Source organism: Nyctereutes procyonoides, unplaced genomic scaffold (genome assembly GCF_905146905.1).
Source record: "Nyctereutes procyonoides isolate TBG_1078 unplaced genomic scaffold, NYPRO_anot_genome, whole genome shotgun sequence".
NCBI lineage: Eukaryota > Metazoa > Chordata > Mammalia > Carnivora > Canidae > Nyctereutes > Nyctereutes procyonoides.
Genome location: NW_026575025.1, coordinates 9,023,343 through 9,039,458, shown reverse-complemented (window position 1 = coordinate 9,039,458; position 16,116 = coordinate 9,023,343). Strand labels below are relative to the sequence as shown.

The window sequence follows — 16,116 nt, the reverse complement described above, 5'->3', positions numbered from 1 at the left end:
GCTCAGTCACATTATGATACAGAGTACCAGCTGTAACTATGATATATCTGAACATTATAATCGAATTATCATAGGCCTGGGCATAATAATCTGCTTTTCCAATTGAGCTGAGACTAGTCTCTTAAAACATTAAGTCAGAAAACTATTCTCCATTTAATGAAGATCAAAAAGGGCCCTTCCAAAGATTTAAATGGATATTAAAATTCTATCATAGAAATATATCAAACATTTGTATGTGTGGTCAGTAAAATGGTAAATTCATGGTATAAATAGAAAAAAAATCCAGATATTCGGGTTCTCCTATAACTGGTTAAGACAATTCAATAAATAAAGCACTTTAATTGAAAATTAGATTCAATTAAATAATATAAAAATTGAGAAAGATCACAAGTCTAACAAATTCAAAGTTTTAAAGAAATCTCGAAGTGAGGGAGTTGATAAATTCAGCTCCACTGAGATCATACTTTGTCCACTGGGCTCCCCTTTCCAATATTTGCCCTGTAAAACCTTTATGATCATGTTAATACCCTTTCCACATTAGAATTTTACAACCTAGGTCGGAGCTAAAAATTTCAATGTGTGGAAAATCCAAGCATCATAACCACTATTAAAGATTTAAGCAACATCGTACTTTGGATGTAAAGCTGAAAATATTTGTACTAGCTTATTAATAAATTATAAGAAAAACAGGAATTCAGAACATAACAGGATATAAGCAAAAAACTTGGTTGTGCAGCCCAATTAAAAAACAACATATAAAAATAGCTTTAATAACACCACTAAAGTATTTAAAATCTTTTCCCAGGTGATTCAGGAGAGAGGATGATAACTGTTCACAGGGCCCTCCCGTCCCCACACAGCCCACAAACTCACCATCTTTAAAATCGCCCCATAGAGCCGTAGGAGCACTTTCCGAGGCTCGTCACCAACGGTGGCCACAGTGTCAGGTAAGGAGCACTGGAACAGCATGTTACTGAGGCCACCTCTGTTGGAAGACGAGAGTAAGTGTCAGTGTTTTGAAAGTCAGCTAAACTGCTCTTCTTGGACAACTATGGATGAGAAGTCAGGATCCTGTGGGAACTGTAGAAGTTTTGACAGACTATCAGGATATGTGCAACATACACAATAAGCTCCACAGTGTTTAGATCAATTCCAGAGTCACATTAAAAACAAGCAAATTCCAGAGCAGTCTGGGTGGCTCAGCGGTTTAGCGCCTGCCTTCAGCCCAGGTTGTGATCCTGGAGACCCGGGATTGGGTCCCACATCGGGCTCCTTACATGGAGCCTGCTTCTCCCTCTGCCTATGTCTCTGCTTCTCTTTCTGTGTCTCTCATGAATAAATAAAATATTTAAAAAAAAAACAAGCAAATTCCCTATCTGTTCTTCTTAGATTAATGTTGGAGGTGAGCTCTGTTTAAATTGAATCACCTGCCCAGGTTGGACATGATTAGGTATACAGGAAAGATAGTTAATGGAGTAATCGGAGCTAAATGAAGGAATAAACATCTGTACAATCTGGAGTTCCAGACAAGAAGTATCTCATCTGCAACAGATTTCAGAGGCCTAAATCCTAATATTATCCAGCCAATAAATCTTAAGGAACTATTCCCTAAGCAAAGCACTATGCTGGAAGCTAGGATAATAAAAACTAAACTATGTTCTGGCCCTTGCCCTCAAGAAACAGCCTCTCTGGGATCCCTGGGTGGCGCAGCGGTTTGGCGCCTGCCTTTGGCCCAGGGCGCGATCCTGGAGACCCGGGATCGAATCCCACGTCGGGCTCCCGGTGCATGGAGCCTGCTTCTCCCTCTGCCTGTGTCTCTGCCTCTCTCTCTCTCTCTCTGTGTGACTATCATAAATAAATAAAAATTAAAAAAATTAAAAAAAAAAAAAAAAAAAAAAAGAAACAGCCTCTCTAATGAAGACAAACCAGGCATAAAACTGTCAGAATTCAAAATCACAGGGCAGGGTCTGAGGTGACACACTTGAGCCAACTGAGTCCACCCCTGCCTGTCAAAGGCTTCAGCATCATATGGCAGTAGATGAACAACTCTGGGAGAGAAAGCCACCAGGAGATCGAACTACAGCTTTCTAGAAGGACACCCCCCAGTCACAGGAGGCACCAGCTTTCCCCCTGCTTCATCCATAAACTGTCCAGTCAAGCTACGTTCTCCAAAGTGAGACTAAAATACACACCTAATTTGTACCATCAGGTGCAGAATTACACAGGCATTAGGAGTAACACTGGCAAGCACTGCCAAGAGCTACAGAATACAGACCAAAAGATTGTGTGGGGAGAAAAGAGAACAGGGAGAAATTTTACATGAAGGCTTGTTAATGTTGGTATATTAACATTAGCTAACAATTTTGAAAATTTTGCTTCTGTGGCAGACCCTCTCCTTCCTTTCCATATTTTACTCAAGCAGCAACATGGCTAGCTGCCTTCATGGGTAGGTGTGCCCATGTGCCCAAGGGCTGACAAAATATATATATATATATAAAGGAAGTGTTTCTGTGACTTCTGGAATTCAACTTAAGACATTCTCATGGCCTTTGTCCCTTTCTTCCTGTTCTCTATCCTGCTGTCTGAACAAAGAGATGATCGTGTGTCAATTGCTAAGCCTTGTCTCTGAGCTCCAAATCTATACTTTAGTTTTCTGTTGTGATGCGGAGCTGGGGGCTCCACTAGTTACAAATCTCCTTTGCCAGTTGCTCCCAGTTAGGTTCTGCCAGTGGGGGCATTGGAAGGAGGCTACAGGTGGGAGGAAGGAGATATACTTGCTTGTTGTTCTTGTCTGAGTGCTGTAGTAACAACAGGGCAACCCCCACTTCTTTCACCAACCTCAGAACCAGCCTCATGGCACCTCTGCAGGGATATCAGCTCAGAGGTCTGGGTCCCAGTTCCAGGGGGATGCTCCTCAAGTTCTCAGATGCCAGCAACAGCCAGTAGTGCTCTCTCCACAGGGGGTGGGGGCCCCAGCTCCAGGGTTTGATAACCACAACCTCTTCCCTCTGACCCCCAGCCCAGAGAAGGGGCTGCTTCCTGGAATTCTGTATGCCAGTGGGTCCCATTTTTGCTTTTTTGGTTCTCTAATACCTGTTCACCCAATTCCCTATATTAAATTCTCTATATTGAAATGTCTAGTGTTGTTTTCCCCTTCTTGCCAGGGTCTTGACTGGCACATATGTCCAGAGCTTTAGTAGTTTCTTAGATCATGAGCCCAGCCTAGGAAGGCAGAACAGTTAGCTGAAAGGAGCCTGTATCTCCAATGAGTCCATCCATAGAGCTGCCATACCTGCCCAGCCTGTCTTCTAGACCTCTTAACACAAGACAGAAATAAATTTGTGTTATTCAAGCCACTATTACTCTAGAGTTTCTGTTACAAGCAGCTAGACCTAGTTCTGATACAGCTTATCACAATCCACTTACTCCTGTTCTCCCAATCTGCAAACTTCTCTTTACCCTGCTCTGCTACCTAAAACTACCTATAGTTTACGACCAAGTCTAACCTTTTCAAGAAGCTTTCACCTTCTTCCCTGCTAGTTCCTTGAAGGCAGGGGTAATGTCTCACTACAATTCTCAAGACTTAGTGACCCCAAATGGTAGGTGCTCAGCAAAGCTTTTCTGAAGATGACAACAATCAGCAGCACTATTGTCCCACTGAGTCTTCTCTAAACTCATTCCTGGGATCCCTGGGTGGCGCAGCGGTTTGGCGCCTGCCTTTGGCCCAGGGCGCGATCCTGGAGACCCGGGATCGAATCCCATATCGGGCTCCCGGTGCATGGAGCCTGCTTCTCCCTCTGCCTGTGTCTCTGCCTCTCTCTCTCTGTGACTATCATAAAATAAAAATAAAATTAAAAAAAAATAAACTCACTCCTGTTATTTTGTCTTACTAGGTCTAGTGGGTTAGGCTTGGCTCCCTAATTAATTAGACTGTAAGCCCCCTAAGAGAAGGTCCTGGGGGAAGGCATTATGCTACGAGAAAGAGCACTGGCTTGAGAGCCAGCAATCCAAACCCCAGTATTGCCACTTACTAGCTGTGTGATCTTGGGCATATCGCTGAACCTCTCTGAGCCTCAAATTCACCCCTCTGTAAAAGAGTTGCACTTTCCTTTTTTTCTTTTGTCATTTTATTTTTTTTAGTGGGGGGGGGGCGCAGAGGGATTTTTTTTTTTTTGAGAGAGAGGGGGAGAGAGAGAGAGAGAGAGAATTCCAAGCAGGCTCCATGCCCAGTGTGGAGCCCGAGGCAGGGCTCAATCTCAGGACCCTGAAATCATGACTTAAGCCAAGTTCAAGAGTCAGATGCTTAATTGACTGTGCCCCCCAGGCTTCCCTCTTTAGTCTGGGGCTGTAGTGTTCAACAGGTTAGCTCAGTCCACCCTCTCCACCATCCTGCAGGGTGGATGCTGATACTGCCTCTCATTTATAAGACAAGGACACGAGACAGAGCAGGATAGCACCATGCCATGCTAAGCACATGGTAGGTGCTATGGGAGCAGCATGATCACAAGAGCATTACATCAGGACTAGTCTATACAAATGTACATAAAACAGAGGTCTTTATTTCCTGTGGCTGCTGTAACATATGACCACACATTCCATGGCTTAAAACGATAAAAATTTATCTTACAGTTTTGGAGTTCAGACACCAGGAAATAGGTCTTATGTGGCTAAAATCAAGATGTCAACAGGGCTGTATACCACAGTTCAGGAAACACATACAAAATGACAAAAAGTTGATTCTGATTGAGCTAATGAATGTCAAAGGACAGTGCTTACTGGGGGGCAAGAGGAACTAGTGTTTAACTGGGACAGAGTTTCAGACCAGGAAAATGAAAGTGTTCCTGAGATGGATCGTAGTGATGGTTGCACAACAGTGTGAACATCCTTAATCCACTGTATACACTTAAAAATGGTTAAAAATAGTAAATTCCATCCTGTGTACATTTTACCACAATGTTTTAAAAAAAGGAATGAAGTACTGACACATGCTACATTATGCTCAGTAAAAGAAACCAGTCACATATTCTACTATTCCATTCATGTGAAATGTCCAGATCAAGGCAATCTACAGACAGAGAGATCAGTGAGTGCCTAGGGCTGGGGGCCAGGGTCTCCTTCCAAGATGAGAAAAATGTTCTAAATTTTGTGAGATGACGGTTGCCCATACCTGTGACTATACTAAAAACCACCAGATACACACACTTTAAATAGGTGAATTGTATAAAATATGTGAACCATATCTCAATAAAGTACTTTTTAAAAAGAAAAATGATTTTTTCCAACTGTAATGATTTTTTCTTAACCAATTAAAAACTTGAATGTGCTTCTGCAGAAACTATGTTCCCCAGATGTAAATAAAACTCATATTATAAGAATTTTTTCAGGAGTACCTGAGTGGTTCAGTCAGTTGGGCATCTATCTGCCTTTGACTCAGAACATCCTGGGAACGAGCCCCATGTCAGGCTCCCTGCTCAGTGGGGAGTCTGCTTCTCCCTCTCCCGCTGCCCCATCTCCCTGCTTATTCTCTCTCTCAAATAAATAAAATCTTAAAAAAAAAAATACTTAAAAGCAATCATGAGTACCTGGGAATCTTTGCAAGAACAAAGACCTCTTTTTCCAAAAGGTAAATCAGTTGTCTACCCCAGTGAAGGAAGAGCAGAAAGATCAGGGAACCCAAGGCTCTCGTTTTCTCCCAAGTGAGCCTCAAAGCACAGGGGAAGCACAGGGATAGTGTGGAGGGAGGAAGATGCGAGCAGCCTTGACCTTTCTTCTCAACTCAGGGCAACGCCTCTAGTGCACGACTTATCAGAAGTGCCCTGCCACTGGCTCTTGGCTACCAGGCGACAGGATAGGCATCCCATCAGTTAAAAGCCCTCGTTTTCCTTCCTGTCACACACTCTTGAGAGTTCGGTCAACAGTGGGAGCAAACAGATGAGCTACTGTTCTAAATTGTGTAACTCCATTCAAAGTTTAATCCCGTGCTCCTAGAGAAGGCAGGCGGGCCAGCTCGGCCAGAAACCAGCTCACAACCTGGAAACCCTTCATCTCTTGAATTATCCATAGCCCCTGTTGCTCAATAGGCTATAACAGAAGGAAGTAAACCGTCGGTTATTTTTTAGTTGACAAGCAAGATAAGTGAAACAAGGTGATTATCCCAGATGACCCAACTGTGAGAAACCACCTAAAAAATGCCAATTACCAATGAGCCAAACATGACTGGGAATAATAAGATATCTTGGGAAGATATGCCACAGATATGGTAGCAAAACTATGATGGCCCAATTTACCATATAATTTGTCCTCCTAAGTAAAACCTCTTGGAACTCACAAGAATTTCAAACAAGTGGCAGAACAGCTTTATAATAAACATACAAGTCATAGTTGAACTTAGGAGACACAATATACTCAAGTAAGCAAAACAGCAAATGAAATGAAACAAATGCATGTATTTCACATTCAACACATGTCAGCAGCCCATGGGAGGCAGAAAACTGAAAGCGCAGAAGGCAGTGCTGGCGGGTGCGCTCCCCAGGCCGAGGGCACGGCGCCCATCCCGCCCGCAGGCCTCCAACACAGAGCCAGTGGACTAGTGAGCAAAAAAAAGAGCTTCTTGCAGACAAACCATTAATCAGATATTAAAATAATCCTTTCAGGAGTGCCTAGGTGGCTCAGTCTGTTAAGCATCTGCCTTTGGCTCAGGTCAGGATCCCAGGGTCCCGGGATTGAGCTCCGCATTGAGCATTCTGCTCAGTGGGGAGCATGCTTCTCATTCTCTCTCTGCCCCTTCCCCTGCTTGTGCTTGCTTTCTCAAATAAATAAATAAATAAATAAATAAAATCTTTAAAAACAAATAAATAAATAAGATAATCATTTCAATTTCTCTGGATATAGAAAAAAAAACATGCAATAACAGCACAAAGAACAAATTTCAAGCTGAAGAACTATGGCTATTGGGTTTCCGTGCCAAATAAAGTACTTTGTAAAAACAAAGCCACACAGCAGCCCTGAGGAGCACTGCGCTGCTTTCATCGTATTCCTGTTTATATTCACCATGAGCAATAAAGAACTCAGGTGACATGGGTGTGCTTTTAAGGACTCAGCTAAGCTTTATCAATTTTACTGGAACAACTAAAGTAGGCTGCTTATAATGTGTAATAAATTGTTTGCCTTTCAGATTTTAGAATTCATGTTCCAAAAAACCATGTTAATATGGACCCTCAAAATAAAAACTATAACAAGTTACCTAAATTCTACCATTCAAACATAACCAGTTTTCAACATTTTGGGTGTTTTTGTTTTTGTTTTGTTTTGTTTTTTAAGTAGGCTCCATGCCCAAGGTGGGGCTTAAACTCACAACCCTGAGATCAAGAGCTACATGCTGTACAGACTGAGCCAGCCAGGTGCCCCTAACATTCTGGGATTTTTAGTTGCCATTTTCCTAAGCTCTTTTCCTACTTCTTATTGAAATTGGGATCAGGGCACCTGGGTGGCTCAGTGGCTGAGCGTGTGCTTTGGGCTCAGGTTGGAGTCCTGGGATAAAGTCCTGAAACAGGCTTCCCAGAGGAAGCTTGTTTCTCCCTCTGCCTATGTCTCTGCCTCTGTCTCTCATGAATAAATAAAATCTTTTTTTAAAAAATCCTAAAAAATAAATAAATAAAATTGGGATAATCCTGAACATATTACTCTGTAACATTCCTTTTCCATTTATAGGAACATTTTCCATCAATTAAGCATTAAAAACACGTTTTTTAATCATATATAAAAAGGGATCCCTGGGTGGCGCAGCGGTTTGGCGCCTGCCTTTGGCCCAGGGCGCGATCCGGGAGACCCTGGATCGAATCCCACGTCAGGCTCCCGGTGCATGGAGCCTGCTTCTCCCTCTGCCTGTGTCTCTGCCTCTCTCTCTCTCTCTCATTCTCTCTCTCTCTCTCTGTGTGACTATCATAAATAAATTTTAAAAAATTAAGAAAAAAATCATACATAAAAAGTTTTTAAGGTTTTATTTATTTATATGAGAGAGAGAAAGAGAAAGACAAGAGAGCATAAAAGCAGGGGAGCAGCAAAGGGAGAGGGAGAAGTAGGTTCCCCACTAAGCAGGGAGCTTGATGTGGGACTTGATCCCAGGATCTTGGGATCATGATCTGAGCAGAATGCAGGTGCTTAACCGCCTGAGCCACCCAGGTGCCTCTCATGCATACAATATCATCTTAGAGACTAAGCACGGTTTAGCTGGAGACCGTGGGCTTTTCCATAACTTTTTACTTCTATCCATAACTCTATAGTATAGACACCTGTACATCAAATTTTATGCACAATCTGATGAGACCCTTAGTTACAGTTGGGTTTTTCTAGGTCAAAGGGCACTAATGTTTTAAAATTCTTGATGCCCATTGTCATAGTGTCTACAAACAAGCCACACCACTTACTCCTTGCCTGTCAGCACATTAGAACTTCTGTTTCATATTATTTATTTTTTGGCTAAGATTTATGTATTTGAGAGAGAGAGAGAGAGAGAGAGAGAGAGAGAGAATGTGGGGGTGGGAGGGCAGAGGTATAGAAAATCTCAAGCAGACTCCCTGCTGAGCAAGGAGACTGACACGGGGCTTGATCTCCTGACTCTGAGATCATGACTTGAGCCAAAACCAAGAGACAGATGCTTCATCCAGGTCCCCCATCTCATATTCTTGACTTATCAATGGAAACTCGATATATCAAAATATAACTTTAAAAAATATCAAACGGCAGGGCACTTAGGTGGGTCAGTCAGTTAGGCATCTGACTCTTGGTTTCAGCTTGGGTCATGGTCTTAGGATCATAGGATGAACTCCAAGTCAGACTCCCCACTGGGCAGGGAGTCTGCTTTCCCTCTCTGTGTCCCTCTGCCCCTCCCCCAGCTTGTGGATACATACTCTCTCTAAAATGAATAAATCTTTAAAAATAAATAAAAACATCAAATTGCTAGTGATGATAACTAACTTTTCTAAGTCTACAATATACAAGAAGTTATTAACAAAGGTCATGAAATATTTTAAGTTAAAAAACTGTTGCATAGGATATATTTATAGGGTAACCCCGGTGGCGCAGCGGTTTAGCGCCGCCTGCAGCCCAGGGCATGATCCTGGAGACCCTGGATCGAGTCCCACGTCAGGCTCCCTGCATGAAGCCTGCTTCTCCCTCTGCCTGTCTCTGCCTCTCTCTCTCTGCATCTCTATGAATAAATAAATAAAAATCTTAAAAAAAAGGATATATTTATAGGTACATCAATACAGAAAAAAATACAGTTATTAAAATAAATCACAAAACATTCTGAGAGTTAGTTTTATTTAAATGACTTCTTGGGGGCGGCTCCTGGGTGGCTCAGTCAGTTAAACCTCTGCTTTCATTTCAGCTCAGGTCAGGATCCTGGGGTCCTGGGATTGAGGCCCACGTCAGGGTTCCTGCTCAGTGAGGAGTCTGGTTCTCCCTCTGCCCCTCTCCATGCCCATGCTCTCTCTCTCAAATAAATAAAATCTTCAAAAAAACAAATGACTTCTTGGTGACATGCATCACTGAGTCCGTGTTAGGTAACTTCCTCCAAAACTGATAAAATGTGGATCCATTACCCTTCTTATCAAGCCATACAATCAACTGCACTAATCACTAAGGAAAGAAAATTGGAAAATGTAAAATAGCAGATAATCTAAAATTTTAGTTGACCTAAAGATGGATCCAAGATATGTGTCACAGTAGGCAACATACTAATCAACATTATTAAAAGAAATTTGGGAAATTCCAATGCCACAAAATTATTTCAAAACAGAACCACTCCATATAACACTAAGATCTGGTATTTGATGTTACTTCCTCTTCAAAGTTCCTAATAGCAAGACATATCAATCTTGCCTTCTTAGCCTGCAAGGTCTTCCCCAAATAGAAGCCCAAATGACAACAGGTTCCATATGGTCAACTACGAACCACAATGTTCCAAAATACAAATACAAAGGACTATTAATTCTCTCATATGTCAGCTATTCCATTACAAGTACATCTCTTACTAAAAAAAAATTCAAGTGTTCCACAGCACTTAAACCAAAAACACAGATCATAAAAGATTTCAAAATTCTGAATGAAAGGGGATCCCTGGGTGGCTCAGCGGTTTGGCGCCTGCCTTTGGCCCAGGGCGCGATCCTGGAGTCCCGGGATCGAGTCCCGCGTCGGGCTCCTGGCATGGAGCCTGCTTCTCCCTCCTCCTGTGTCTCTGCCTCTCTCTCTCTCTGTGTCTATCATAAATAAATAAATAAATCTTTTTAAAAAATTCTGAATGAAAGATCAGAATCTTATTTCAGAACGAAACAAAATTTTAACGCCAATTCAGAATGGTGATCATCTCTGGGCAAAGGAAGGGAACCTGAGGCCAATTTAGCAGAATGTTCCAATTTGATAAAGCTATTTTACTTTTATAATTCTTTACTACTTTATAAATGTTTGTAATTTTAAGAAAATTTTTAGAAATGTTTAATTATTTGGAAGGGGAGCATTTGTGCTCACATATGCCCATGAGTTAGGGGGAATGGCAGAGGGAGAGGGAAAGAAAGAGAATTCCAAGCAGACCAAGTGGCTCAATCTCATGACCCAAGAGATCATGTCTAAGCTGAAATCCTAAGTCAGACACACAACTGACTGAGCCACCTAGGTGCCCCTAAAGGTTTGTAATTTTTAATAATGAACTTATTTCACATAAAACTTTATGGCTGGGATGTCTGGGTGGCTCAGTGCTTAAGCATCTGCCTTTGGCTCAGGTCGTGATCCCAGAGTCCTGGGATCAAGTCCCATATCAGGCTCCCCACAGGGAGCCTGGTTCTCCCTCTGCCTATGTATCTGCCTCTCTCTCTGTGTCTCTCATGAATAAGTAAATAAAATCTTAAAAAAAAAAAACTTTATGGCATCTAATACACAATCAACAGCATACACTATAATGAACTCTTCTCAAAAAATCAAAAACCTGGGGATCCCTGGGTGGCACAGTGGTTTGGCGCCTGCCTTTGGCCCAGGGCGCGATCCTGGAGACCCGGGATCGAATCCCACGTCGGGCTCCCGGTGCATGGAGCCTGCTTCTCCCTCTGCCTCTCTCTCTCTCTCTGTGACTATCATAAATAAATAAAAATTTTAAAAAAAATCAAAAACCAGGCACCTGTGTGGCTCAGTCAGTCAAGCAGCTCACTCTGGATTTGAGCTTTAGGTCATGGTCTCAGGGTCCTGGGATCAAGTCCCAAGTGAAGCTCCATGCTCAGCAGGGAGTCTGCTTGAGGATTCTCTCTCTCTCTTCTCTGCCTCTCTCCCTCCTTCCCTCTACTCCTCCCACGCTTACTTGCATGTTCTCTCCTTCTAAAATAAATAAATCTAGGGCAGCCCAGGTGGCTCAGCGGTTTAGCACCACCTTCAGCCCGAGGCCTGATCCTGGAGACCTGGGATTGAGTCCCATGTCAAGCTCCCTGCGTGGAGCCTGCTTCTCCCTCTGCCTGTGTCTCTGCCTCTCTCTCCCATTAATAAATAAAAATCGTAAAAATTAAAATAAAATAAATAAATCTTAAAAAGAAAAAAAAAAGTCAGTTGGCAATGTAGGGTCTGTATAAAATCAAGATCATTGGTAGCAAGGAAAATGTGGTCCTGGTAAAGATCACAGTGGGTCAAAGCAACAACCTTGTCCACTATCTTCTCAATCATAATGGAGGGTATTTCCTGAGGTTCACAGAGATTCTCTTTGACAGAGGCTTCGAAAGATCAGTGACATCTTCAAAAGGTTAAACATCAAGTTACCACTTGACCCAGCAATTCCACTCCTACACATATATTCAAGAGAACTGAAAACATGTTCTCACAAAAACTATACACAAATGTCCATAATGGCCAAGAAATGGAAAAACTCAAATGTCCATCAACTGATAAACAAATTATGGTATATCATGCAATGAAATGTTATTCAACCATAAAAAGGAATAAAGTGCCATATGTACTACAACACGAACAAATCTTGAAAACATTATACTAAGTGAAAGACAATGGCCACAAAAGTCCAAGCATATTGTGTGACTCTTTTTACATGAAATGTCCAGAAGATACCAAGTGGATTAGTGGTTGTTAGGAACTAAGTGGGGGGGAGCATGGGGAAAAATTGCTAATGGTACATGATTTATTTTTGAGGTGATGAAAATATTCTGAAAAGATGGTGGTGATTATTGTAGAACCCTGTAAAAAATACTAAAAATCTGGGACGCCTGGGTGGCTCAGCGGTTAAGCGTCTGCCTTTGGTTCAGGATGTGATCCTGGAATCCCAGGATCGAGTCCTACATCGGGCTCCCTTCAGGGAGCCTGCTTCTCCCTCTGCCTGTGTTTCTGCCTCTCTCTCTCTCTCTCTCTCTGTGTGTCTCTCATGAATAAATAAATTAATGAAATCTTTTTAAAAATGCTAAAAATCACTCAATTTAAAAGGGTGAATTTTATGGTATCTCAATAAAGTTGTTATTTTTCTTTTTGGATCAGTGATAGCCAACTTGCCTTAAGTAGTTCACTGTAGACTGAACATTAATTGATTTATCTGAACCATCCTCAATATTAAACCTCTGTCTTATCCAGGGCAATCATTATTTGATTAAAATCTGCCTCCAACCACTGAACACTTCCAGGGGAACTGCTAGATCCTAAGAGCCATCAAGCCCATAAAAAAGACTCCTCTGGTTTTAGACTCTAGAAAAAGAAACATTACTAAGAGCTTTGGAATGAGAAAAGTTACCCAGTTTTAGGAAACCTCTCCATAGCTGCATGATAAGTTCCCAGCTTCACACACCCATTTTTACTCCATTTAGATATGGTACTTTTCCCCTACCACTACTACCTACCAGGCGTCCTTTTCTCTGGTCCTGACCATCTACTTTGGGTTTTTTCCTTCACACAATTATTTTTTTGCCACCCTTCCTTCCTCCCTTTAAGTTTGAGACCAGTAAGAGAAGGCTCTCACACAAACACAAACCACCACCTTCTCTTCTCCTCCCACTCTCTCATTGCCAGGGTTTAATTCTGGCACGTAGGGCATTGTAAAACCCATCAAGAGAAAAATTCTAGAATAACATCCAGAGAGGGGAGGTTTGCTAACACTTGCCTCTCTTGCCCTTTGCCTTCCTCCTATAGACTCACTTCCATGCTGTTTATGCTCTCTTGGCTTTTCAAAGTCTTTAACTTTAAAGCTTTAACAGCTTTAGTAGCTATGGCCATCTCCGCACAGAGGAGCTTCCACAGTGCTCTTTAATGCGGCATCCGGAATTCCACCACTGAGGAGACAGGCCAAATGCAAAGGCAGGAAAATGAAGAAAATCAGGAAGATTCAGAAGAGATGGCATTTTTAATAGCACATGGGCAGGAGAAAGTAGCCAAAGTATGACCATAACATCAGGCATGAATTGCCTGCCTACTGATAATATACACACCCTACTGAATCTTAAGCTTCTGGGATCCCTGGGTGGCGCAGTGGTTTGGCGCCTGCCTTTGGCCCAGGGCACGATCCTGGAGACCCGGGATCGAATCCCATATCGGGCTCCCGGTGCATGGAGCCTGCTTCTCCCTCTGCCTATGTCTCTGCCTCTCTCTCTCTCTCTCTCTCTCTCTCTCTGTGACTATCATAAATAAATAAATAAAAATTTAAAAAAAAGCTTCTTCATTCACAATCCACAAATGGACAAAGGGCATTTGACAAAAGATCTGTTTGCAGTTCTCATTACTCACATGGAGTCCCTGAAAAGGTCAGAGACATCTGGAGGATCCTCAGCCTCTTCCAAGTGACCCTGCCCTTGATGCACATAAATATCACCTGATCCTGGACTGTGACAGGATGTATGTGTGCATAGGTTCCTTCCTCTTTCTTTCGGAAGATTTATTTATTTTGGAGAGGAAGAGAGAGAGCACAAACAGGAGGGGCAGAGGGAGAAGGAGAGAGAATCTTAAGCAGACTCCACACTGAGCATGGAGCCTGAGACAGGGCTCCATCTTATGACTCTTAAGATCATGACCTGAGTTGAAATCAAGGGTCAGATGCTTAACCAAATGAGTCACCCAGGTGCCCCTGTCTGCACAGGTTTCTTTCTTTCTTTTTTTAAAGATTTACTTATTCATGAGAGAGAGAGAGAATGAGAGAGGCAGAGGGAGAAGCAGGCTCCATGCAGGTAGTCTCACACAGGACTTGATCCCGGGTCTCCAGGATCACGCCCTGGGCTGAAGGCAGCGCTAAACCACTGAACCACCCAGGCTGCCCTCTGCATAGGTTTTTAATGCAAGGTATATCTGACTAGATATGAGGGTAGGAATGTCTTTTGACTATTACCTATCTAAAAGACAGGACTGATCAACACACAGTCATTCGGAGTCCTTGGATACTTCTGCACATAGCTTACAAGCAATGGGTACTGTTACAGAGAACTGATTATCAAAAAAAAAATCTCGGCAAAAATAGGGACAGGTGAACATAATCTACTGCCAAAACTGAAGAGTGTATCTGAATGAATATTTGAAATATCCATCACATTGTGTTAGGACTGTGCTGGAAAAGGAGTCTGATTTTTTTTTTTTTTTTAAGATTTTATTCGAGGATACCTGGGTGGCTCAGCCGGTTAAGCATGTGCCTTCAGATCAGGTCATGATCCCAGGGTCCTGGGATGAGCCCCACATTGGGCTCTCTGCTCAGCAGGAAGCCTGTTCTCCCTCTCCCTCTGCTTCTCCCCCCTGCTTGGGTTCTCTGTCAAAAAAATAATTTATTTTATTCTTTTTTTATTTTTTTTTATTTTATTCTTTTTTTAAAATAAATGTTATTTTAAGTCACAGAAATTAAAAGGACAGAATAGGAAATATACTCAGTAATATAACATTTCTTAGTGACAGATGGGGACCACACTCATCATCATGGTGAACACCAAACAATGTGTAGAACTACTGAATCTTATGTTGTATACCTGAAACTAGTAATACTATAAGTTAAGATACTGCAATAAAAAATAAAAATTTAGAGCCGCCTGGGTGGCTCAGCTGGTTAAGTGTCTGCCTTTGGGGGCACATGTATGGCTCAGTGGTTGAGCATGTCTGCCTTTGGCTCAGGTTGTGATGCTGGGGTCCTGGGACCAAGTCCCGCATTGGGCTCCCCACAGGGAGCCTGCTTCTCCCTCTGCCTCTGCGTTCTCTCATGAATAAATAAATAAAATCTTAAAAAAAAAAAGTGTCTGCCTTTGGCTTAGGTCATGATGCCAAGGTCCTGGGATTTAGCCCTATTCTGGGCTCCCTGCTCAGCAGGAGCCTGCTTCTCCCTCTCCTCCCTACTCTTGTGCTCTCTGCTGCTATCTCTGTTTCTCTCTCTCAAATAAGTATTCTTTAAAAAATATACATTTTTAAATAATTTAAATATTTAAAAAAAACCCAAAAAAACAAAAAGCTCACAGAGTATTAAAGCAGGAGGACCCAGAAATACCATTTAAACCAGAACTTCTGGGCACCTGGGTGATTCAGTGGTTGAGCATCTGCTTTTGGCTCAGGTTGTGATGCTGGAGTCCGGGGATCAAGTCCCGCATCAGGCTCCCTGTGGCCTGCTTCTCCCTCTGCCTATGTCTCTGCCTCTCTCTGCGTGTCTCTCATGAATAAATAAAATCTTTAAAAAAAAATAAACTAGAACTTCTCGAATTCTCTCAAGTGTTTCAAATGCCAGTTGAGAACAAATAGGCTTGTTCTCTCATAAAGTCAAACTTTCATATACCTATTCAGGCCAGTTTTCAGTTTTAATAAACACAACTGGTAAATACAAACTGCTCTCAGAATCTGTTAATACAATTACCCTCTTGGGGAAATTTATAAGATTACACTGTGGCTTGAGTACTGATATGGGCATTCTAGTTTGATAAGCACAAATCTAACCCTTTACTTGATTTTATAGACAAAGGAGTAGTTAAAAAAATAAGGAAAAGAGCCTGCAGCACCATCCTTTCCCACAGAAGTCTACTGTGTTAACAGTAAAGCAGCTCAGGGAAATTTGCATGTTACCTACACACACAAGGCAAATTCACAAAAACCTAAAAACCTGCAAAGTGCAAAATAAATCAAGTTCCT

The 16,116-nt window shown here is 42.2% G+C and overlaps 1 protein-coding gene across 10 annotated transcripts in view; it reads right to left on the bottom strand.

Annotated features, from left to right (window-relative positions):
• Positions 1-16,116, bottom strand: part of CHKA (choline kinase alpha) — a 65,815-nt gene that overhangs the window by 35,748 nt on the left and 13,951 nt on the right. For all 10 annotated transcript variants that reach the window (XR_008662448.1, XR_008662449.1, XR_008662450.1 and 7 more), the window contains exon 2: positions 874-985. Coding sequence is in view for 6 of the 10 variants with exons in the window: in XM_055309611.1 (XP_055165586.1) it covers positions 874-985 (112 nt within the window). In the remaining 4 variants the exon portion in view is untranslated. The remainder of the gene's footprint in view (positions 1-873; positions 986-16,116) is intronic.